This window comes from Lutjanus erythropterus, chromosome 13 (assembly GCF_056507025.1).
Source record: "Lutjanus erythropterus isolate fLutEry1 chromosome 13, fLutEry1.hap2, whole genome shotgun sequence".
Taxonomy (NCBI): domain Eukaryota; kingdom Metazoa; phylum Chordata; class Actinopteri; order Lutjaniformes; family Lutjanidae; genus Lutjanus; species Lutjanus erythropterus.
This window is the reverse complement of record NC_139329.1, coordinates 36739573-36765128: the sequence shown is the minus strand read 5'-3', so window position 1 is coordinate 36765128 and position 25556 is coordinate 36739573. Positions and strand designations below refer to the sequence as shown.

The window sequence follows — 25556 nt, the reverse complement described above, 5'->3', positions numbered from 1 at the left end:
ATTGTCTTATTAGGAAACACACTGACATAACACAACCTAGTTTTTTTATTTATCCTTGTTTCTTTTCTACAGTGACTGAATACAGCAGCTAAAAGATCATTCTATTACAACTAGACAAAAAATAGAAGAGATCAGTACAAGATATTCAGGAAAATACTGTATAATTTGATCAAGCTCTCTGCTTCTACAGTCCTCCTACAATCACACAAGCAGTGTGACATTCCTGTAGAAAACCAACTACTATTTCTACTATTATATATAATATATTATAATAATTCTACTATTGATGTAACACGTGAGTATTATGTGCACTGACTACATCCTTAGTACATGGTACACATGTACATGAAAGTAAAAAACAGACTCATCTGGCTTCTGTAAAGCCTGTTAGTCCTTATTTAGATCAGGGCTGCCCAAACTGGGGTGCTCGGACCAAAGTTGGCTCACCGTAATGTTTGATTCGGCCCAGCAGATGTTTCTAGCTTTAATTATGAATGAATATATAAATTGTTATTTATGCTCTTTTATTTTTGTCTGTCATCTCCTTTGTCTCGCTCACCTTTTCAGTCTACCTTCATCTGTCTTGTTCAATAGAAGCAAAAGCCCCCAAAATAATACTAAAAAACTCTTTAAATAGGATCCTTTATTCTGAATTATTTTTCATAATCTGAACAGATGGATAGAGTGACTCTTTGCACAAGAAGTTAATGGAACCTGCGATCTTAGTATCATTTTGTATCTGTACAACACATCAGGTTTGTGCTTTTGGCTCATGGCCCAACAGTAAGTTTCAGTTTTGGCTCTTGAAGGGAAAAAGTTTGTCCTCCTTTGATTTAGATCTTACAAACAGTCCATGTTCCCTCACAAACAGCAGTGGGCTCAAGTTAGAGCTGCCTGTTGGACGTCCAGGAGCAGCTTTAATCCTCCATCTAATGAGTATCAATACTGTAAAATAAAACTGTGCAAGTAATTTTGAATTAAAACAGTTTAAAACAGCGTTTTAGTTTAGAACTAGTTATGGGCCTTTTAATGTTTACTTATTTTTCTGGTAAATAAAGTTATTATTAATGCTTGTTTATTAACTGAAATTTAAGTTTATTAACTTAAATATGAAAATAAAAGATTTTCAAGTGAAAAAGAATAATAAAGAATAAAATAATACAACAGAATGATAAAGATATAAAATAAAGAAATAAAGGAGAATACAATATTACTAAAATTTTAAAAATATATAAAGAAACTTTTCTGTTCTTTTCTTCATAATGTCTCTGTAAAGTTGCTGATATTGAGTTTGACATGTGACGCAAAGGTCTTTTTGATCAGCGTCCACATTTCAAAGTGACCTGTCTCAGATTATCAGACAGATTTCTTTAATTCATTTACTTCTTTCTTATTGATTTTAAGTCACCAACTTTACATCTGCTCAATAAAAACTAGCCTTTTGATTAATTCTGGTATATTCATAGTAATGTTTAATAATATGTTTTGTCCCTGGAAAATTAATGAATGTTAATGATTGAAGTCCACACCTCTGTCACCTGTCCATCCTGACAACCAATCACTGACCGTTTTTCGAGCAGTCGGCCCGCCTCTCTTCCTTTATAAAGGAGGTAAAAGGGAAGTGATGGTGTCTGTAATATGGCGTGGGAAAAACGCGTGATTCTCCGAAAAGACCGAATATCTCCGGAACCAGCCGATCAATAATCTCCCTTCACGGCAGGTGAGTTGGTGATCGCCAGATATTCATTTCTCCTTTTTTCCGTTTATTTTGTTCTTTCAGAAACTTTTGCTGTTTGATTTTCTGTTTGATCATGAACCAAACAACTGACACCTGACCACAGATCTGTAATGAACTTTGTTGGCGAGTTGATTTATTCTTTTTACTTTTTACTAAACTGAACCGCTAAAACTTTCCAAAGATCCTCATTGGATTTGTTTCAGTGAAGAGGGTTTACTCGGAGCACATTTTGACATCCTGAACTGAACAAACTGAGTTCTTTTTGCTGTTTATTTCTGAAGACCTGAAAGGTTGTGTTTTTATGTTGAACTCTGAAGAGATTTTCAGATTTTTTCTACCATGATCTCAACCTCTTTTCATATGTTAGGCCTCATTCAGCAGAGTTTTTCCCACAGTTTTAAACATCCATCTTTTTAGACATGTTTATCATTCCAGTCTACTGGTCTATTCTTTCAGACGATCTGTGCTGCAGACTGTCGTCACGAACATGGAATCGAACGGCTCACTCCAGAATCTTTTGGGCCTCTTGACTCTTTCAGCAGCTGTCACAGGGAGGCTATTTTTGGAGGGCTTGGGCTGAAATGTAATTTGATGTCTTGCCATTCATTCATTGATTCATTTTCTGTAACCGCTTATTCCGTAAGGGTCACGGGCTGCTGGAGCCTATCCCAGCTGACATTGGGCGAGAGGGGGGGTGCACCCTGGACAAGTTGCCAGTTCATCGCAGGGCTGACACATAGACAGACAACCACTCATACTTATATTCACACCTACGGGCAATTTAGAGTCACCAGTTAACCTAGCATGCATGTCTTTGGACTGTGGGAGGAAGCCGGAGAACCCGGAGAGAACCCACGCAGACACGGGGAGAACATGCAAACTCTGCACAGAAAGGCCCTGCTCCAGCAAGCCGGGGGATCGAACTCGGGACCTTCTTGCTGTGAGGCAGCAGTGCTAACCACTGCACCACCCGATGTCTTGCCATAAAACACAAAATTGTTACAACTTTAGTATAAATGATCTGATCTGCACCAAACTTCACATGTTTGATAACATTCCTGCCATAAACACATTTACATGATAATATACCACAATAGTCATAGCACCACCTACTGGCAACAGGAAATTACATGTTTTAGACTTTGACATGCTTCTCCAAGCAGGTTGGCCATATCCACCTCAAATCTGGTCAGAAAGGCCTTAAGACCATTGTAACGTATATTGTGAAGATCTTGACCTATTGTGTGGCCATGACTGCACAGCGAAGGTCGGTATTTCACCAAAACACAGGACGTTGCATTAACTTATGTTTACTTGGTCAAATCTGCCTGAAACTTCACTTGTTCAGTAGTAGTCCAGGCCTGATCATATGACAGGAGTTCTGTGGATGGGAGTGAGATGTGTACTGAGCTGCTGGATGAGAGCAGTGACCGTCACCCTGTAGGCCATTCCATTAGTAAAGTAAAATAAATGTCACCCCAAAAATTGTCTATTAAAAACAATTATGGATTCAGCACATCGACATAGGTGACATTTTTTATCAAATCGCCCAACCACACTGTGCACTGTGGTTGTGAAATTACAGCAGCAGACTGGAGTTGTTCTTAAATTAATTGAACCTCATCTCATCTCAGCTGCAGCTTTTCTGTAAAAGTGTGGTTAACAAACACACAAAGGAGAGGACAGAGAAGCTAGTGCTACTACATGGCAAAACATAGTAGAGGACTATTTACATAATGTCGGTCATTTTATTTTGCTGTGAAAATCACGGACGCACTGCACTTGGGTGTTATCAGGTTAAGGAAAAGCCTGTCGGTGGCCTGGTGGCTGTTAATATTTTTTTCTTGCCAACGTTGGAAGCCTACCAAAAAAACAGATGTCTTTTGTCATGCCGACTATCCTCCCGCTAGGAAGTTGCACGTGATAGCTTGCCGCTTTGCTAGCGCCGCAGGCTAAGTTAGTATGACTGAGTATAATTACCTGACATTTTGACCGCCAAGTTTTTACTTCAACCTTTTTAAATACATTTTACCAGATAAAACCAGCAGTTACCAGCAGTTGGAAACCCTACAGCCTTTCATTTATTACACTACAGACCTCTAGTATAAAGCCTCTTGCTAAAAATATTTTCACAAAAGCCTCCGGTTTACTTTATTTTTATTTCAACAATGATCTGAAAACTGAAAAAACTGTAGCTAACTCACCCAACTTTGCAAACTTTATTCTTACCTTAAAGTTCAGTCCACACTGTCCTCTGTTGTGGAGTTCAGTTAATGTCCAACAGCTGCCGCATAAAATGGCGGAGTGAGTGACAAGCACCTTGCATTTGAAGGAGGTCACATGACTGCACTCACTTTGCAGAGTAAATTTAACAATAAAATGTTTGTTGCACAGCTGTATGAAAGGAGATTAGCTGGGATTACTAAGTCTAACTGTTGAGAACTTAAAGTACACAAGTTAGTCTAACTAGTGTGCAATTACTGTGGACTCAAAATAAACAAGTTATTTTTACTTTAAAACCCTTAACTTTCCTTAACTTAGTTTTTTTGAGGCAATGAGTTTGCAATGGGTACACCCAACTTATTAGATTTTACAGTGCATGGTGCATTTTACCTCACAAAAATAAAACAGCATCAATAATGATTTATATTTTAATTTTTAAAAAAACTTAATTTATTTTAGAAACATCTGGTGGGCCAAGTCCAACCTCATGTCAGGCCATTTTTGGTCTGTGGGCCCCATTTTGTGCATCGCTGATCTAAATAAAGGGCAAAAATGCATGACAGAAGACAGAGGAGTCTGTTTTTATTTCAGTTGGATGGTTTGAAACAATCAGTTCTAGTTTAGTTTTTTAATACTTACTAAAGTTTTTGGAACAAATTCTTTTTGCCTCTGTCATTGTTTTGTGTCGTGATTCACACCTATCATGGAGTTTTCTGTTTCATTTCAGGTTTTTGTAAGTACCATTAGTTGCTTTCATTACTCCAGGACTCCACAGTCTCTGACTTACTAGGAAACTTTAAGCCACGTTCATAAAAGCTACTTAAATGTCGTGGTTAAACTTGAACAGGTTAAGCCTGTATACTCTTGGATTAGTCTGTGTAACCAGTCCTAATCGTTTTCCTTTCAAAGCTTTCAAAGTTACATCATGTTTCACGCTGTTCTTCTACCACAAATCAACATGGGAGAAAGACATCAGATAACTCCAACAAACACGGATATATAATTTATTTTCTGCAGTTCTGTGTTTGAAATCATATCTCATTTTAGTGATAATGTATATGTATATATGTATGTACGTATATGTTACGATATAAGATGAGTGACGGATGAAAAACTTCCTGTATATTTGGTCAGTAGGTAATAACACTACAGACACCACAACAATGCCAATATCAGTTTAAAATTGAGCTCAGTGTTTAAACTTTGTTTAATATTGTCACATATCAGCAGCCTGCATTTTTTTTTTCTCACTCCTTGTTGTGTCTCAATCACAAAAGTACTTTTTTACACTGAGAAAGTTAAATGAATCATATTGTTGCTGCTGATTGTTACACTTGCATCTCCGTTTTTTGGGGGGTCATGTCATCAGATGAAATGATGGATTAAATGAAGGCCACCTACAGGTTTGAAATTATTTTAAGATTGTGTAACGATGCAAGAAAAAATTACAAAACACAATGAGCCTTGTCAATGACAGTTGAATCATTTTATCAATTAGACTTCACCATCTTAACCACAAACTCTCTCAGATGTGATGGAGTATTGGAGCTCATCAGCTGAAGTCATGTCTGAGAACAGCTGATTTTGTTTTTAGTCACATGATTTGATACTCCTTAGAAATGCCATCAGCTGTTTCTTCAGCTTTGATAAAAAATAATGGAGCTAGACACAATTTTATATATAAAAAATTTTTTTCCCTTGTTTATTTAAAAAGAAAGAGGAGAAATCAAATGACTTCTGTATTATCAATAAACTCTTCATTGGTAATTCATGCCAGTATGCAACAGTTGTTATATATACAGTGATTAAAGAAATAAAAACTTTTGAATTTGGCTCACAGATATTTACAGAATGTGCACATGCTTCGTACTTTTGTGTATAGTTTTATGATTAATTTTACAGTCTTGAAGGCAGGTACTGCAGAAATTTGACAGCATTAAATATTAATCAGTGTGACAATCAATGTCACACATTAGACAAAAACACTAACAGAAATAAAGGGAAAAATTGCAATGATCAGAATCTAAAAAAAACATGTATACATTGTGCAGTAACGGCTAGATTTAAATTTATTACATTAAGTGATGGCAAATTTTTTAAAGAAATCAACTTGTTCTACTCAGTGTGATTCATGGGAGAGATGATCAGAGGGGCAGAGTTTTTACCACCCTTATTGTGACAAGGACTGAAGAGTGGGTAGAGTTTCTCAGTGAAGGAGCAGCCAGTAAAGGAGTAGATAAGAGCTGCAGCATCAACGTCATAAAAGGAGACCAGACCCTCCTCATAATCCACAAACACCCCCACCTTCTCAGGCCGAGACTTCAGAGAGAGATGGACTGGAGGGCCAACGTGAGCTCCATATGTATTGTTATTCCTCATCCACATAATCCAGTAACCATCCTGAGGATTCAGTGTGATGTATCCTTTCCTGCTAATAGACTCTCTGGCCACTCCTAGAGTCCAGTCAGTCTTCCCTTTAACCTGAACCTCATAGTAAAATCTTCCTGAAGAGAAACTCTGCTTTGCCAAGACATACACACGAATGTCAAATCTCTCTAGAGTGTCGTGGAGATTCTTCTTTACATCACTATGACACACTTGTTTTCCATCATCAGATAGGATGAGGTTAGGATGTGCTGTGTCAGGATCGAGTGTCACATCCACTTCATAGTGCAGGACGCTATTCACCTCAGCCTCAGCAAACAGCTCCTTCATCTGGTTACTGAGCGTCTCCTCCAGCTGATTCACAGCTCTCACCACAGTCCCCTCATATGAAGGTGGACGGACACTGACTTCTGTCCAGTCCTTGGTGGGTGAAGCAGCAGTGTTCAGGGACTGGAAGTTTTGTAGGAGGTGGAGGTGATCTTCAGAGTGTGAGAGCTGGTCCAGCTCAATGCTTCTCTTCTTCAGCTCAGAGATTTCTTGTTCCAGCTCTTTGATGAAGTCTTCAGCCTGTTTCTCTGTCTTTCTCTGCTTCTCTTTGATCGTGTCGATGAACTCGGTCTGGCTTCTCTCAACAGACTCCTTCAGAGCGGTGAAGACCTGAACTCCATCTGCTGTCTCTCTGTCTGCATCTTCCTTACTGAGCTCCACTGAGTGTTTGATCTCCTGAATCTTCAGTCGTCTCTTCTGGATCATCTGCTGAATTTCAGCCTCTGTCTTCTCCAGCTCAGCCTTCTTTCCATCACATTCTTCTTTCAGAGGAACAAACTCATGTGTCTTGTGGTCTAAAACAGTGCAGAACATGCAGACACACATCTGGTCAGTCTTACAGAACAGCTCCAGCAGTTTATCGTGCTTCATACACATCCTGCCCTCCAGGTTCTCCACAGGGTCAATCAGCTGATGTCTTTTCAGGCCTGACTTTGTCAGATGAGGCTCCAGGTGAGTCTCACAGTAGGAGGACAGACGCACCAGGCAGGACTTCAGGGCTTTCACTTTGGTTCCAGTGCAGACGTCACAGGGAACTTCTCCTGGTTTGGAAACTTGTTGCTCTGATCTGCTGCTGCTGGTTTTCTGTTGAGCTGACTGTCTGAACTGAGCAACGACCTTAGAGATGAAAGTGTTGACCTGCAGCTCAGGTCTTATGTAGAAAAGCTCTTTACAGTTGGGACACTGACACTGGACATTAATATTCCAGTGTTCAGTGATGCAGGTTTTACAGAAGTTGTGTCCACATGGTATGGTGACTGGATCAGTGAAGAAATCCTGACAGATGGAGCACAGAAACTGATCTTCAGTCAGCAGACAGCTGGCAGCAGACATATCTACACTCTGAGGACAGAAAGTGAAATACAATAAATAAAAACTGTCATTTAAAATGTCTTGATTAGACATAGAAAGAACATAAAGGTAGGTTTCTGAAAGTCATTTTCAATTATTTAGTGATTTAGTTTAGCTGGAGACCAGGGTAGATCTGAAATGAGTCAAGAAGAACTCAGTACCAGCTCACCAGAGTCAATTTGCTGTCAATGCTACGTTTTGACACTATTTTCCAATAATCTGTTTGTGGTTTTGTGGTTTTTCTGAGACTAAAAAAGTTGAGTCTTTTTTCTCTGTGGTTTTAGATCATTTTTGAAGGTGACCTGTGGCTGATCCCTGCCTGCTACAAATCACTTATGACAGTAGCATTTAGGCATTAGCTGCTTGTTAGTTACTGAAATTATAGTAAAAAAAAAACAAAAAAAAACTGTAAAATGCATGTAGAGAAAAAAATCAACAAAATATAATAAAATTTTAAACCTCCCAAAACACAATGTGATCCCACTATTACCGTCACATAACACATTAAATAACACAATAAAACTCCTACCATGCTGCTTATGTTATTATAGTTTAAATATTTTTAAAATAGGAAAAAAAACTTTTCATTCCAGTTTAATATTAAAACTTAAATGAATTTAGTGCAATTTACTGTGATATATTCAGCCAATATTTTTCCTCATTTGTCTGTCCAAAGACCCACAGTGTCCTTGAGGACATAGAGACAGAGATGATTATACAAAAAGCAGAGAATCAGACACATTAAATGTGCAGGAGAAAAGATATAAAGTTCTGCTCTGGACTGAAGGAAACAAACTATTTCTCTCCACAGCCACTGATGGACCTCAGTTTAAGATTTAACCTGGCTACGGCCCTTGTGGGGAGTTGCTGACAGATCTAGTTGAAAGCAGCTCTTCACATCCTGATATTTTGGCTGAAATCAGTTTCTGTGAAGCCAGTCATGTCACAATCCCACCACTCCACACACACCTCTATACAGAAGTGTCAGCCATTGCTCCACAAAAATCTATAAATAGATATTTGCCTCTTTTTTTTCCCTTGTCCTCATCCTCATTATCATCAGCACATTAATTTGACTTCACTGCAAATTAACTTATAAATGAAACCATAAACACAGACTTCAGAGGCCTCAGATTGTAGTTTCCATCAATAATCAACCAAATATTTAAGATATTTTCCCTTCGTAGAGCTGTGTACTCACCACTGTTTGGCAAAGATTCTGCTGTTTGTTGAGAAATACGTGATGGATTCAGTTCAATCTTTCCTTTGCTCTGTTATTGCTGAGATAAAATTTCACTTTCATTTGAGGAAACCTTGAAGCGTCTCTTTCAGTGATGCTCCGCCTCAGTCTGTGGGCAGGTGGCCAAGAGGGTGGCATTGTTGTGTAATGACTACTTATGGCACATCTCCCAGTATGGACCCTCAACCTTCCAAAATTAATTTCCAAGGAAAAATACGTTTTTAAAAAAGTAAAAAGAACTAAAATGTATTGCTGATTGATGTAACATGCATGAGTATTATGTGCGTTGTTTTATTTTCACCCCTGGTTCCTATCTGCTGTCACTCTGATGGATGTTTAGTTTCATTTTATGAATGAATCATTAAAACTGTTGTGTCTTTCTAGTTTTGCTCCACCTCTTTCTGCTCTGCAGGTGAGTTTTGCTGCCTTTCAGGTTTGATCTGATTCCTGACAAACGTTTGTCAAAAGGTGAATTAGTTAAGAGGAAAGTACCAAAGACTTTCCCTTGGAGAGTCAAAACTGAGACTTAATGGTGGGCCAGCAGCCAAAAGCAAAGATCTATGGTATTGTATTTTAATGTATTGTAAAGATGCAAAATGTTCACTCTGCCTGTCTGAAAATTAATTAAAATTTATGGATCCCACATATTTAGAGAGTTTTAAAATAATTGTTGAGCCTTTGTCTTTATCAGACAGGAAAGCAGAGAGAGAGGATAACATGCAGCAGAGGGACATGGATCAAACCTGGACCACTGACTACAGCCTTAGAACATGGTACACACACTCTACTGAATCAACTACCAGGGCGCCTCCGAAACAGCATTTTTACCTCACAGAAATAAAAAAGCACCAACAACAGTTTCTATTACAATGTTTGAAAGAAACTTAATTCATTTTAGAAACATTTGCAGGCCAAATCAAACCTTCTGCATGACAGAGGACAGGTGAGTCTGTTTTTTAAGTTGGATGATTTGAAACAATTAGTTCTAATTTAGTTTTTTCATACTTAATAAAGTTTTTTGAACAAATTCTTTTTGCCTCTGTCATTGTTTTGTCTCGTGATTCACACCTGTCATGGAGTTTTCTGTTTCATTTCAGGTTTTTGTAAGTACCATTAGTTGCTTTCATTACTCCAGGACTCCACAGTCTCTGACTCAGTGAGAAAACTTTAAGCCACGTTGTGTGTGTGTGTGTGTGTGTGTGTGTGTGTTTTCAGCATTGATGTTAATCAATAATAAAACAACTGAAACAGAAAAGAATAAAGAAAATTAAAGATTTTTTATTAACTGCTCTTCAGTAATTTGCGTCTGTATGCAACAGTTCTTATAGATTAGAAAATAAAATTGTTTGGATTTTGGTAGCCAAAAATTAATGAACAGAGAAGTGCTTCTTAGTTCTCATTACATTGTTTTCTGATGATTAAACATTTTTCACATAAATTGATGCAGTTATTAGAGAACATTAGATGTCAAATTCTGCAACAATAAAGGTGACACATCAAATAAAAACACTGTCAGAGAAAAAGGGAAAAAACGTATTGATCACAATACCAAAAAACTATGCATTTACTACACTGAATTATAGTAAATCTTTCTGTAGAAAATCAAATTGTTGTTCTACTCAGTGTGATTGACAGGAGAGATGATCAGAGGGGCAGAGTTTTTACCACCATCATTCAGACCAGGACTAAAGTATGGGTAGAGCTTCTCAGTGAAGGAGCAGCCAGTAAAGGAGTAGATAAGAGCTGCAGCATCAACGTCATAAAAGGAGACCAGACCCTCCTCATAATCCACAAACACCCCCACCTTCTCAGGCTGAGACTTCAGAGAGAGACAGACTCCAGGACCAGCAAGAGCTTTGTACTCATTTTCATTCCTTAACCATATCGTCCAGTAACCATCCTGAGGACTCAGTCTGATTCCTCCCTTCCTGTTGATCGACTCTCTGGCCACTCCTAAAGCCCACTCAGTCTTCCCTTTAACCTGAACCTCGTAATAAAATCTTCCTGAAGGGAGACTCTGCTTTGCTAAGACACACACAGAATTATCAAATCTCTTTGGATTGCCTGGGAGATTCTTCTTTACATGACCATCTTTAACTTGTTTTCTATCAACAGTCAGGATCAGTGCTGAATGTGCTGTATCAGGATCAAGTGTCACATCCACTGCATACTGCTGGACCCTCTTCAGCTCAGCCTCAAACAGTTTCTTCATCTGTTTATTGAGCGTCTCCTCCAGCTGATTCACAGCTCTCACCACAGTCCCCTTATATGAAGGTGGACGGACACTGACTTCTGTCCAGTCCTTGGTGGGTGGGGCAGTGTCCAGGGATGGGAAGTTTTGGAGGAGGTGGAGGTGGTCTTCAGAGTGTGAGAGCTGGTCCAGCTCAGTGCTTCTCTTCTTCAGCTCAGAGATTTCCTGTTCCAGCTCTTTGATGAAGTCTTCAGCCTGTTTCTCTGTCTTTCTCTGCTTCTCTTTGATCGTGTCGATGAACTCGGTCTGGCTTCTCTCAACAGACTCCTTCAGAGCGGTGAAGACCTGAACTCCATCTGCTATCTCTCTGTCTGCATCTTCCTTACTGAGCTCCACTGAGTGTTTGATCTCCTGAATCTTCAGTCGTCTCTTCTGGATCATCCGCTGAATTTCAGCCTCTGTCTTTTCCATCTCGGCCTTCTTTCCTTCATATTCTTCTTTCAGAGGAACAACACCATGTGTCTTGTGGCTTAAAACACTGCAGAGCTTGCAGACACACATCTGGTCAGTCTTACAGAACAGCTCCAGCAGTTTATCATGCTTCATACACATCCTGCCTTCCAGGTTTTCCACAGTGTCGATCAACTGATGTTTTTTCAGAAGTGAAGTTGTCAGATGAGGCTCCAGGTGAGTCTCACAGTAGGAGGCCAGACACACCAGGCAGGACTTCAGGGCCTTCAGTTTGGTTCCAGTGCAGACGTCACAGAGATCTTCTCCTGGTTTGGAAACTTGTTGCTCTGATCTGCTGCTGCTGGCATTCTGTTGAGTTGACTGTCTGAACTGAGTAGCCATGTCAGAGATGAAAGTATTGACCTGCAGCTCAGGTATTGTGTTGAAAACCTTATTACAGTTTGGACACTGACACTGGACATTAATATTCCAGTGTTCAGTGATGCAGGTTTTACAGAAGTTGTGTCCACATGGTGTGGTGACTGGATCAGTGAAGACAGCCAGACAGATGGAGCACAGAAACTGATCTTCAGTCAGCAGACAGCTGGCAGCAAACATATCTACACTCTGAGGACAAAAAGTGAAACAAGAATAACAAAAAAAGTCATTTGAAAAGTCTTGATTAGACATAGAAAGTTCATAAAGGTATGTGTGGTATTGGGGTATTTAATGATTTAGTTGGAGACCAGGGCAGATTTGAAATGAGTCCATGAGAACTCAGTACAAGCTCATGAGAGTCAGTTTCCTGTCAATGCCACGTTTTAAGACTATTTTTCAATAGTCAATTTGTGGTTCTGTGGATTTTTTGAAACTAAAGAAGTTGAAGTGTCTTTTTTCTTTTGAAAGATTCAGAAAAATCACCTTCTCTGTCCAAAGACCTTCAGTGTCAGACAGGACGTAGAGACAAAGATGATGATACAGAAAGCAGAGAATCAGACACATTAAATGTGACGAAGGAAAGATGTGAGGTTCTCCTCTGGACTGAAGGAAACTGTAACTATTGCTCTCCATAACCTCTACGGTAACCAGTGGACCTCAGTTAAAAATCTGCCCTGGCGACGGCCCTGAGTGTAACTTCCTGTCTGTAAAACACAGATGCCTTTTATAGACTGTCATTCATGTGAGCTGCTGACAGATGTAGTTACAAGCAGTTCTTGACATCCTGATATTATGGATGAAATCAGTTTCTGTGAAACCAGTCATGTCACAATCCCACCCCTCCACACACACCTCTGTACAGAAGTGGCAGCCATTGTTCCACAGAAAGACATAATTAAAAATATTCCCATCTTTCTCCTCTTCTTCATCCTTGTTGTCATCTGCTCACAAAGTTGCTGACTTCACTGCACATCAGCTCATAAATGAAACCATAAACACTGACTTCAGAGGCCTTCATGGTAACTTTCAGACAACAGGACTGAGACCAGTTCACACTGGAATCTGATACTGGCCACATTTTAACAGGATTGTACTCTGTGAGTTCATTTTACATCTGTTTGCAACATTTACACTGAAAATGACACGCCTCTAAGGCCTCACATTAAAGAGCGTGAGAGGTAGTGAAAAGTCAGATTCTAGTTTTTATTCAATTTTGCCCAAATATTTAGTGTATTTTATCTTTGCAGGGCAGTGAGGGTTACTCACCAGTGTTTAGCAGAGACTCTGCTGTTCTGTTGAGAAAAACCTGATGGATTCAGCTGAATTTTTCTTCGAAGACAAACAGAGAGACTCGTCTCGACTGCAGCTCTGCTGTCGGTCAGACAGACTTTCATTTTCATTTCAGGACATGTGACATTCAGGCTTCTCCTCTTTCAGTGTTGCTCCTCTCAGTGCAGCTGTCAGTGGAGATTTGTCTTATTAGAAAACACACTGACATAACACAACCTAGTTTTTGTTTATCCTTGTTTCTTTTCTACAGTGACTGTATACAGCAGCCAAAAGATCATACTAGTACAAGTAGACAACAAAATAGAAGAGGTCAGTACAAGATATTCAGGAAAATACAGTATACTTTGATCAAACTCTCTGCTTTTACAGTCCTACAATCACACAAACACTGTTTAGTCTGTTATTTCACTCAAAACAAAGCTCAAGTTGAGCTAAATCTTAAAGGAGTTAAGACTCAAATCCTCTTTTTTCTCTATTAACTAAGACACATTTCTTAAAACATGCAAAAAAAAAACATGTCAGACTGGACAGAGAATCAGAGCTGAGGTGTTGAGATTTGAATTACAGATAAACTACATGTGTTTTAAAGGTCAGCAGTGACACCAAGTGGACTGAAATGGGAAAAACAGTCAGTCCTGACAATTGATAAGTTTCACACACAACCTCACTGCAAATAATCTGAACTGTCTGTTTAATAGACAGTTTTTGGTTTATTGTTGTCTGTTCATGAAAACAGAACATTTCCTATTTGATGTGCAGTTTATTGCTCTAATTCACTGTTCATTGTTTGTGGTTAATTGTCGTGATGAAGCAGCTCATTAGCAGACACAATTCAGCAGCCAGTTTTTATTCAAAAGGAGAATAACTGACTGAATAACAATAAAAAACAAAATGACTCAATCAGGCTCAACCCCTTTGTTTATTTATAGAGACAAGGACAGAAAAATGACTTGTTTAATTTATAAAATGTTCTTCAGCAATTTGTGCTTATATGTGCAAAGATTAGACAATTAGATATATTTTAAATTTGACACAGATATTTAAGAAAAGTGCAAACACTTATTATATTTTTAAGTACATTGTTTTTATGATTGAAGAGTCTTGAACACAGGTTGTGCAGTTATTAGAAACTGGACTACATTTGATCATAACAATCAGTGTGAAAATCAATGGAACATAATTAACAGGATTGAAATAAAGAGCATTGGCAAAAAAAGGAGGAACATAAAAACCAAATGACATTCCTGTAGAAAATCAACTTGTTCTTCCATTGATGTAACACATGAGTATTATGTGCACTGACTACAGCATTAGTACATGGCACACATGCTCTACCAAATGAACTACCATGGTGCATTTTACCTCACAAAAATAAAAAAGCATCAACAACCATTTATATTATAATTTTTAAAGAAACTTAATTTATTTTAGAAACATCTGTTGGGCCAAATCCAACCTCATGTCAGGCCTTTTTTGGCCTGTGGGCTTTATTTTGTGCAGCGCTGATCTAAATAAAAGCAAAAATGCATTTTTTAATTTCAGTAGTTGGATGGTTTGAAACAATTAGTTCTACTTTAGTTTTTTCATACTTACTAAAGTTTTTTGAACAAATTCTTTTTGCCTCTGTCATTGTTTTATCTCATGATTCACACCTGTCATGGAGTTTTCTGTTTCATTTCAGGTTTTTGTAAGTACCATTAGTTGCTTTCATTACTACAGGACTCCACAGTCTCTGACTTACTAAGGAAACTTTAAACCACATTCATAAAAGCTACTTAAATGTCCTGGTTCAACTCATAGTTTAAGCCTTGTATACTCCTGCATTAATCTGTGAAATAACACTACAGACACATTATACATTTTTTATACATTTTTTCTCAGTATTTGTTGTGTCTCGTTCACAGTGGGAAAATTACTGAGGCTAAAGTTGGAGCTGTTTCCGGCAGCTGTAGATCTGAGTACTTTTTCATACTGTTGAGAAATTTAAATGAATCATATTGTTGCTGCTGATTGTAAGTCTTGCATCTCCAGTTTTTGGATTAAATGAAGGCTACTTTAAAGTTTGAAATTATTTTCAGATTATGTAAAAATGCAGCTGTTTTAAATTAAAAGAATGTGCAACAACAGTGATATGAGTTCATTTCCTCTTGAATATAAAATGTGAATCTACAAAGTATCTAGTGAATCCAGCTGTTAGACAGATGTAGTGGAGTAAAAAAAGTACAATTTTCCCTTCAGAGCATGTCCTCATGTGTCCACAGGCTGCAGTTTGTTATGAACACCACTAGAGGGCGTCCTCAGATGTCACTTATTCTCCACAAATTAGAAGAACTGGTTCAGTTTTCATATCAGCTACTCAAACACAACTCAAACCATAAATAACACAACATCATCTGACACTACTAACTATCTTACTGTACATGAGACTGAGTAACTTCTCAGCCCAGTCACATCTGAGAACATCTGATGTGCTTATAGTCACAGGATTTTTTGGTCATCAGAAACACTCATTACATTGTTTTCTGATGATTGATGCAGTTATTAGATTAAATTAGATGTTAAATTCTGCAACAATAAAGGTGACACATCAAACAAAAACACTGACAGAGAAAAAGGGAAAATAATATATTGATCACAATACCAAAAACTGCATTTACTGCACTGAATTATAGTAAATCTTTCTGTAGAAAATCAACTTGTTGTTCTACTCAGTGAGACTGACAGGAGAGATGATCAGAGGGGCAGAGTTTTTACCACCATGATTAGAACAAGGACAAAAGTATGGGTAGAGTTTCTCAGTGAAGGAGCAGCCAGTAAAGGAGTAGATAAGAGCTGCAGCATCAATGTCATAAAAGGAAACCAGACCCTCCTCATAATCCACAAACACCCCCACCTTCTCAGGCTGAGACTTCAGAGAGAGATGGACTTGAGGGTCAGCAAGAGCTTCATACTCATTTTCATTCCTCAACCATATCGTCCAGTAACCATTCTGAGGACTCAGTGTGATGTATCCCTTCCTGTTGATTGACTCTCTGGCCACTCCGAAAACCCAGTCAGTCTTCCCTTTAACCTGAACCTCGTAATAAAATCTTCCTGAAGAGAAACTCTGCTTTGCTAAGACAGAGGGACAATAATCGAATCTCTCTGGATTGTCTGGGAGATTCTTCCATTCATCTCCATGTTTAACTTGTTTTCCATCAACAGACAGGATGAGCCAGGGCTGTGCTGTATCAGGATCAAGTGTCACATCCACTGCATACTGCTGGACCCTCTTCAGCTCAGCCTCAGTGAGCAGCTTCTTCATCTGTTTACTGAGCGTCTCCTCCAGCTGATTCACAGCTCTCACCACAGTCTCCTCATATGAAGGTGGACGGACACTGACTTCTGTCCAGTCCTTGGTGAGGGGAGCAGTGTTCAGGGATGGGAAGTTTTGGAGGAGATGGAGGTGGTCTTCAGAGTGTGAGAGCTGTTCCAGCTCAGTGCTTCTCTTCTTCAGCTCAGAGATTTCCTGTTCCAGCTGTTTGATGAAGTCTTCAGCCTGTTTCTCTGTCTTTCTCTGCTTCTCTTTGATCGTGTCGATGAACTCGGTCTGGCTTCTCTCAACAGACTCCTTCAGAGCGGTGAAGACCTGAACTCCATCTGCTATCTCTCTGTCTGCATCTTCCTTACTGAGCTCCACTGAGTGTTTGATCTCCTGAATCTTCAGTCGTCTCTTCTGGATCATCTGCTGAATTTCAGCGTCTGTCTTCTCCAGCTCAGCCTTCTTTCCTTCATATTCTTCTTTCAGAGGAACAATATCATGTCTCTTGTGGTCTAAAACAGTGCAGAGCATGCAGACACACATCTGGTCGGTCTTACAGAACAACTCCAGCAGTTTATCGTGGTTCATACACATCTTGTCTTCCAGGTTTTCCACAGGGTCGATCAGCTGATGTTTTTTCAGGCCTGACTTTGTCAGATGAGGCTCCAGGTGAGTCTCACAGTAGGAGACCAGACACACCAGACAGGACTTCAGGGCCTTCAGTTTCGTTCCAGTGCAGACGTCACAGGGAACTTCTCCTGCTTTGGAAACTTGTTGCTCTGATCTGCTGCTGCTGGCTTTCTGTTGAGCTGACTGTCTGAACTGAGCAGCCATGTCAGAGATGAAAGTGTTGACCTGCACCTCAGGTCTTGTGTTGAAAACCTTATTACAGTTTGGACACTGACACAGGACTTTAATATTCCAGTGTTCAGTGATGCAGGTTTTACAGAAGTTGTGTCCACATGGTGTGGTGACTGGATCAGTGAAGACATCCAGACAGATGGAGCACAGAAACTGATCTTCAGTCAGCAGACAGCTGGCAGCAGACATATCTACACTCTGAGGACAAAAAGTGAAACAAGAATAACAAAAAAAAGTCATTTGAAAAGTCTTGATTAGACATAGAAAGTTCATAAAGGTATGTTTATTGGAGTATTTAGTGATTTAGTTTAGCAGCTAAACTAAATCACTAAACACGTGTCAAACTCAAGGCCTGTAGGCCACATCTGGCTCGCGACTCAATTATATACGGGCCATGAGATAATTTCATGTGTATATCATGAATGGCCTGTCGGTAAATAGCACTCCCACCACTCATACTACAAATCCCAAAATGCACTGCGACAGCTGCCACGCAATTCGAGAAATGAATAATCTCGCAGTCGCAAAGACGCGAGTTTCTGTCAAATGACAATGTAAACAGGTTTGTCTGTTTAGGCAACTGACTCAGTGCAAAGAAACAGAAGTACATGAGGAGGGAGATGAGAGAGTCCTGATGGAGCTGCAGCTCCACCGGAAACAAAAAAAAGGTCAATATGCTCATCTGTACCTGATGGGCTGATGGGTTTATTAATATTAATAATATTATTAATATTATTATATGAGCATATTTTTATGCCAAATGCAGAGTCTTTGAGGTTTTGCATGATTAAAGTGTGCAATATCTTGTGTCAAAAAGCAAGCATTTTCAAATGTAACTCCCACCCGGATATGTGAGCTTCATATGTGATCTTAAATATTCTGAGTTGAAACATTCTTGTTTTCCTTTGTTACTGTTGCAGAAAAAAATATTTTAAATCTTGTTTATTTTATTGAGGAAAAAGTTGTTGCAGTCTGGCTGTTCAAATTCATATTTCTGAATAAAACATAGTCAGTTTTAGACTGTTCAATAAATGTTAATCCTGTTTGGCCCACGACTTAGACTGTGTTTTAAATTTTGTCCCCTTCTGTGATTGAGTTTGACACCCCTGGTTTAGCTGGAGACCAGGGCAGATTTGAAATGAGTCCATGAGAACTCAGTACAAGCTCATGAGAGTCAGTTTCCTGTCAATGCCACGTTTTAAGACTATTTTTCAATCGTCCATTTATGGTTTTGTGGATTTTTTGAAACTAAAGAAGTTGAAGTGTCTTTTTTCTTTTGAAAGATTCTGAAAAATCTCCTTCTCTGTCCAAAGACCTTGAGTGTCAGACAGGACGTAGAGACAAAGATGATGATACAGAAAGCAGAGAATCAGACACATTAAATGTGACGAAGGAAAGATGTGAGGTTCTCCTCTGGACTGAAGGAAACTGTAACTATTGCTCTCCATAACCTCTACGATAACCAGTGGACCTCAGTTAAAAATCTGCCCTGGCGACGGCCCTGAGTGTAACTTCCTGTCTGTAAAACACAGATGCCTTTTATAGACATTAAAAGAGATTGTCAGGTAACATCAGACGTTGTAGGATAATCCAAAGGACATTTAGAGCGTTCACTTTCACAATTCAGGTAAAAAATGGCCCAAATATGATTTTTATTTTGCTCATTTGTGACTCAAATCTTTTTTTCATGACAGCGTAAAATCACAAATCACATGGAAACTGACCTTTTTGCTTCTGATTTGGGTCATTTTCATCTGAGATCATAAATCAGATACAAGTCTGATTTTTGGCAACATGGCCTCAGTCATACTGTCATTCATGTGAGCTGCTGACAGATGTAGTTACAAGCAGCTCTTGACATCCTGATATTATGGATGAAATCAGTTTCTGTGAAACCAGTCACGTCACAATCCCACCCCTCCACACACACCTCAGTACAGAAGTGGCAGCCATTGTTCCACAGAAAGACATAATTAAAAATGTTCCCTTTTTTCTCCTCTTCTTCATCCTTGTTGTCATCTGCTCACAAAGTTGCTGACTTCACTGCACATCAGCTCATAAATGAAACTATAAACACTGACTTCAGAGGCCTTCATGGTAACTTTCAGACAACAGGACTGAGACCAGTTCACACTGGAATCTGATACTGGTCACATTTTAACAGGATTGTACTCTGTGATTTCATTTTACATCTGTTTGCAACATTTACACTGAAAATGACACGCCTCTAAGGCCTCACATTAAAGAGAGTGAGAGGTAGTGAAAACTCAGATTCTAGTTTTTACTCAATTTTGCCCAAATATTTAGTGTATTTTATCTTTGCAGGGCAGTGAGGGTTACTCACCAGTGTTTAGCAGATTCTGCTGTTCTGTTGAGAAAAACCTGATGGATTCAGCTGAATTTTTTTTTTATTTTTATTTATTTATTTATTTATTTTTGAAGAGAAACAGAGAGACTCGTGTCGACTGCAGCTCTGCTGTCGGTCAAACAAACTTTCAGTTTCATTTCAGGACATGTGACATTCAGGCTTCTCCTCTTTCAGTGTTGCTCCTCTCAGTGCAGCTGTCAGTGGAGATTTGTCTTATTAGGAAACACACTGACATAACACAACCTAGTTTTTGTTTATCCTTGTTTCTTTTCTACAGTGACTGTATACAGCAGCCAAAAGATCATACTAGTGTAATACAGGGTACTTTGTGTGTTTTAACTGTTACCTTACTTATTACTTAATTAAACTATTGAAGGGCTGTGGGTGAAGAAGAGCACAAGGAGAGCTTCGACTGTTTTCACTTGATCCATTTTAATGTCTGAAGGAACGTAGGACAACTGATTACTGACAACAAAAGTGACATTTCACATCTGATATATCACTCCGCCAATCTTGATCACAACTCGTATCACCTGCACATAAGGTGCGCCACATTATATAGGTCCAGATTAAACTTTAACAGCAGAATACAACTGTAATTGCAATTAATCAAATTATGTGGACACAAAATAATGAACAGTGAAAAATAAGAGAATCTGCTGAATATATCCTCACAAAATAAATCTCATCTTACACCAGTACAAGTAGACAACAAAATAGAAGAGGTCAGTACAAGATATTCAGGAAAATACTGTATAATTTGATCAAATTCTCTGCTTTTACAGTCCTACAATCACACAAACACTGTTTAGTCTGTAATTTCACTCAAAACATTTTGTTTTAAAGCTCAAGTTGAGCCAAATCTTAAAGGAGTTAAGACTCAAATCCTCTTTTTTCTCTATTAACTAAGACACATTTCTTAAAACATGCAAAAAAAACATGTCAGACTGGACAGAGAATCAGAGCTGAGGTGTTGAGATTTGAATTACAGATAAACTACATGTGTTTTAAAGGTCAGCAGTGACACCAAGTGGACTGAAATGGGAAAAACAGTCAGTCCTGACAATTGATAAGTTTCACACACAACCTCACTGCAAATAATCTGAACTGTCTGTTTAATGGACAGTTTTTGTTTTATTGTTGTCTGTCCATGAAAACAGAACATTTCCTATTTGATGTTGCAGTTTATTGCTCTAATTCACTGTTCATTGTTTGTGGTTAATTGTCGTGATGAAGCAGCTCATTAGCAGAAACAATTCAGCAGCCAGTTTTTATTCAAAAGTAGAATAACTGACTGAATAACAATAAAAAAAACAAACTGACTGAATCAGGCTCAACCCCTTTGTTTATTTATAGAGAAAAGGACAGAAAAATGACTTGTTTAATTTATTAAATGTTCTTCAGCAATTTGTGCTTATATGTGCAAAGATTAGACAATTAAATCTTTTAAATTTGACACACAGATATTTAAGTGCAAACACTTGTTATATTTTTAAGTACATTGTTTTTATGATTGAAGAGTCTTGAACGCAGGTTGTGCAGTTATTAGAAACTGGACTACATTTGATCATAACAATCAGTGTGAAAATCAATGGGACATAATTAACAGGATTGAAATAAAGAGCATTGGCAAAAAAAAGGAGGAACATAAAAAACAAATGACATTCCTGTAGAAAATCAACTTGTTGTTCCTCTATTGATGTAACACATGAGTATTATGTGCACTGACTACAGCCTTAGTACATGGCACACATGCTCTACCAAATGAACTACCATGGTGCATTTTACCTCACAAAAATAAAAAAGCATCAAAAACCATTTATATTATAATTTTTAAAGAAACTTAATTTATTTTAGAAACATCTGTTGGGCCAAATCCAACCTCATGTGAGGCCTTTTCTGGCCTGTGGGCTTTATTTTGTGCAGCGCTGATCTAAATAAAAGCAAAAATGCATTTTTTAATTTCAGTAGTTGGATGGTTTGAAACAATTAGTTCTACTTTAGTTTTTTCATACTTACTAAAGTTTTTTGAAGTAATTCTTTTTGCCTCTGTCATTGTTTTGTCTCGTGATTCACACCTGTCATGGAGTTTTCTGTTTCATTTCAGGTTTTTGTAAGTACCATTAGTTGCTTTCATTACTACGGACTCCACAGTCTCTGACTTACTAAGAAAACTTTAAACCACATTCATAAAAGCTACTTAAATGTCCTGGTTCAACTCATAGTTTAAGCCTTGTATACTCCTGCATTAATCTATGAAATAACACTACAGACACATTACACATTTTTTATACATTTTTTCTCAGTATTTGTTGTGTCTCGTTCACAGTGGGAAAATTACTGAGGCTAAAGTTGGAGCTGTTTCCGGCGGCTGTAGATCTGAGTACTTTTTCATACTGTTGAGAAATTTAAATGAATCATATTGTTGCTGCTGATTGTAACTTTTGCATCTCCAGTTTTTTTGGGGGTCGTGTCATCAAATGAAATGATGGATTAAATGAAGGCCACTTTAAAGTTTGAAATTATTTTCAGTTTATGAAACAATGCAGCTGCAGTTACATAAAATGCAGCTGTTTTAAATTAAAGAAATGTGCAACAACAGAGATATGAGTTCATTTCCTCTTGAATATAAAATGTGAATCTACAAAGTATCTAGTGAATCCAGCTGTTAGACAGATGTAATGGAGTAAAAAAAAAGTACAATTTTCCCCTCAGAGCATGTCCTCATGTGTCCACAGGCTGCAGTTTGTTATGAACTCCACTAGAGGGCGTCCTCAGATGTCAATTATTCTCTACAAACTAGAAGAACTGGTTCAGTTTTCATATCAGCTGCTCAAACACAACTCAAACCATAAATAACACAACATCATCTGACACTACTAACTATCTTACTGTACATGAGACTGAGTAACTTCTCAGCTCAGTCACATCTCAGAACATCTGATGAGCTTCTAGTTACAGGATTTGTTGGTCATCAGAAACACTATTAGATGTTTTTTCAGCATTGATATTAATCAATAATAAAACAACTGAATCAGAAAAAAAAGAAAGAAAATTAAAGAAAAAATAAATGTTTTTTTTATTAACTGCTCTTCAGTAATTTGTGTCTGTATGCAACATTTCTTATAGATTAGAAAATAAAAAGGTTTGGATTTTGGCAGCCAAACAATTAATGAACATAGAAGTGTTTTTTAGGTCTCATTACATTGTTTTCTGATGATTGATGCAGTTATTAGATTAAATTAGGTGTCAAATTCTGCAACAATAAAGGTGACACATCAAACAAAAACAATGACAGAGAAAAAGGGAAAATAATGTATTAATCACAATACCAAAAACTGCATTTACTGCACTGAATTATAGTAAATCTTTCTGTAGAAAATCAACTTGTTCTACTCAGTGTGATTGACAGGAGAGATGATCAGAGGGGCAGAGTTTTTACCTTCATTGTTCAGAAAGGGACCAAAGTATGGGTAGAGCTTCTCAGTGAAGGAACAGCCAGTAAAGGAGTAGATAAGAGCTGCAGCATCAATGTCATAAAAGGAAACCAGACCCTCCTCATAATCCACAAACACCCCCACCTTCTCAGGCCGAGACTTCAGAGAGAGACGGACTACAGGACCAGCAAGAGCTTTGTACTCATTTTCATTCCTTAACCATATCGTCCAGTAACCATCCTGAGGACTCAGTCTGATTCCTCCCTTCCTGTTGATCGACTCTCTGGCCACTCCTAGAGTCCAGTCAGTCTTCCCTTTAACCTGAACCTCATAGTAAAATCTTCCTGAAGGGAGACTGCTTTGTTAAGACACTGGGACAAGTATGAAATCTCTCTGGATTGTCTGGAAGATTCTTGTTGACATTACCACAGCTTACTTGTTTTCCATCATCAGACAGGATGAGCCAGGGATGTGCTGTATCAGGATCAAGTGTCACATCCACTGCATACTGCTGGACCCTCTTCAGCTCAGCCTCAAACAGCTTCTTCATCTGTTTACTGAGCGTCTCCTCCAGCTGATTCACAGCTCTCACCACAGTCCTCTCATATGAAGGTGGACGGACACTGACTTCTGTCCAGTCCTTGGTGGGTGGAGCAGCAGTGTTCAGGGATGGGAAGTTTTGTAGGAGGTGGAGGTGGTCTTCAGAGTGTGAGAGCTGTTCCAGCTCAGTGCTTCTCTTCTTCAGCTCAGAGATTTCCTGTTCCAGCTCTTTGATGAAGTCTTCAGCCTGTTTCTCTGTCTTTCTCTGCTTCTCTTTGATCGTGTCGATGAACTCGGTCTGGCTTCTCTCAACAGACTCCTTCAGAGCGGTGAAGACCTGAACTCCATCTGCTATCTCTCTGTCTGCATCTTCCTTACTGAGCTCCACTGAGTGTTTGATCTCCTGAATCTTCAGTCGTCTCTTCTGGATCATCTGCTGAATTTCAGCGTCTGTCTTCTCCAGCTCGGCCTTCTTTCCTTCATATTCTTCTTTCAGAGGAACAACATCATGTGTCTTGTGGTCTAAAACAGTGCAGAGCATGCAGACACACATCTGGTCGGTCTTACAGAACAGCTCCAGCAGTTTATCGTGCTTCATACACATCCTGCCTTCCAGGTTCTCCACAGGGTCGATCAGCTGATGTCTTTTCAGGCCTGACATTGTCAGATGAGGCTCCAGGTGAGTCTCACAGTAGGAGACCAGACACACCAGACAGGACTTCAGGGCCTTCAGTTTGATTCCAGTGCAGACGTCACAGGGAACTTCTCCTGGTTTGGAAACTTGTTGCTCTGATTTGCTGCTGCTGGCTTTCTGTTGAGCTGACTGTCTGAACTGAGCAGCCATCTCAGAGATGAAAGTGTTGACCTGTAGCTCAGGTCTTGTGTTAAAAACCTTTTTACAGTTGGGACACTGACACTGGACATTAATATTCCAGTGTTGAGTGATGCAGGTTTTACAGAAGTTGTGTCCACATGGTGTGGTGACTGGATCAGTGAATACATCCAGACAGATGGAGCACAGAAACTGATCTTCAGTCAGCAGACAGCTGGCAGCAGACATATCTACACTCTGAGGACAGAAAGTGAAAGTATAATAAATAAAAACAGTCATTTAAAAAGCTTTGATTAAACAGAGAAAGTTCATAAAGGTAGGTTTATTGGAGTATCTGGAAGTCGTTTTCAATTATTTAGTGATTTCGTTTAGCTGGAGACCAGGGCAGATTTGAAATGAGTCCATGAGAACTCAGTACAAGCTCATGAGAGTCAGTTTCCTGTCAATGCTACATTTTAAGGCTATTTTTCAGAGGCCTTCATGGTAACTTTCAGACAACAGGACTGTGACCAGTTCACACTGGAATCTGATTTTAACTGGATTCTGCTACAGTGATTTGATTTTACATCTGTTTGCAACATTTACACTGAAAATGACAAACCTCTAGTGCCTCACATTAAACACAGTGAGAGGTAGTGAAAAGTCAGATTCTAGTTTTTACTCAATTTTGCCCAGATATTTAGTGTATTTTGTATTTATAGAGCAGTGTACTCACCAGTGTTTGGTGGAAATTCTGCTGTTTTGCTGAGAAAAACCTGATGGATTCAGTTGAATTTTTCTTTGAAGAGAAACAGAGAGATTTGTGTCGACTGCAGCTCTGCTGTCAGTCGAACAAACTTTCACTTTCATTTCTCCTCTTTCAGT

At 38.7% G+C, this 25556-nt stretch overlaps 3 protein-coding genes and 1 pseudogene across 5 annotated transcripts; all 4 read right to left on the bottom strand.

The window, feature by feature from the left end:
- Positions 1-5674: 5674 nt before the first annotated feature.
- Positions 5675-7730, bottom strand: LOC146317034 (E3 ubiquitin-protein ligase TRIM21-like). The gene has a single exon (XM_084734635.1). It carries the CDS (start codon positions 7724-7726, stop codon positions 6077-6079), a length of 1650 nt encoding a protein of 549 aa, XP_084590761.1. The 5' UTR covers positions 7727-7730; the 3' UTR covers positions 5675-6076.
- A 2512-nt stretch (positions 7731-10242) lies between these two features.
- LOC146317033 (E3 ubiquitin-protein ligase TRIM21-like) lies at positions 10243-13452 on the bottom strand. Its single transcript, XM_084734638.1, has 2 exons — positions 13330-13452; positions 10243-12252 (listed from the first exon to the last, which is right to left on the bottom strand). The coding sequence occupies exon 2, from the start codon at positions 12241-12243 to the stop codon at positions 10600-10602; it is 1644 nt and encodes a 547-aa protein (XP_084590764.1). The 5' UTR covers positions 12244-12252; positions 13330-13452; the 3' UTR covers positions 10243-10599.
- A 940-nt stretch (positions 13453-14392) lies between these two features.
- On the bottom strand, positions 14393-19943 carry LOC146317032 (E3 ubiquitin-protein ligase TRIM21-like). 2 transcript variants are annotated; one of them, XM_084734636.1, is made up of 2 exons: positions 19860-19943; positions 14393-17713 (listed from the first exon to the last, which is right to left on the bottom strand). In XM_084734636.1, the coding sequence occupies exon 2, from the start codon at positions 17702-17704 to the stop codon at positions 16058-16060; it is 1647 nt and encodes a 548-aa protein (XP_084590762.1). In that variant the 5' UTR covers positions 17705-17713; positions 19860-19943; the 3' UTR covers positions 14393-16057. The 2 variants fall into 2 exon arrangements, with proteins under 2 accessions (XP_084590762.1, XP_084590763.1); XM_084734637.1 differs by having other exon boundaries at positions 14393-17706; positions 19860-19942.
- Positions 19944-23260: 3317 nt separating this feature from the next.
- LOC146317031 (E3 ubiquitin-protein ligase TRIM21-like) lies at positions 23261-25529 on the bottom strand (annotated as a pseudogene). The gene is made up of 2 exons (XR_014771775.1): positions 25408-25529; positions 23261-24929 (listed from the first exon to the last, which is right to left on the bottom strand). The product of XR_014771775.1 is annotated as an E3 ubiquitin-protein ligase TRIM21-like (transcript).
- Between the last annotated feature and the right edge of the window lie 27 nt (positions 25530-25556).

Bases quoted from the DNA above. Each gene is read 5' to 3' on its own strand.
- LOC146317034 (XM_084734635.1), bottom strand. From the start codon at position 7,726: ATGTCTGCTGCCAGCTGTCTGCTGACTGAAGATCAGTTTCTGTGCTCC.
- LOC146317033 (XM_084734638.1), bottom strand. From the start codon at position 12,243: ATGTTTGCTGCCAGCTGTCTGCTGACTGAAGATCAGTTTCTGTGCTCC.
- LOC146317032 (XM_084734636.1), bottom strand. From the start codon at position 17,704: ATGTCTGCTGCCAGCTGTCTGCTGACTGAAGATCAGTTTCTGTGCTCC.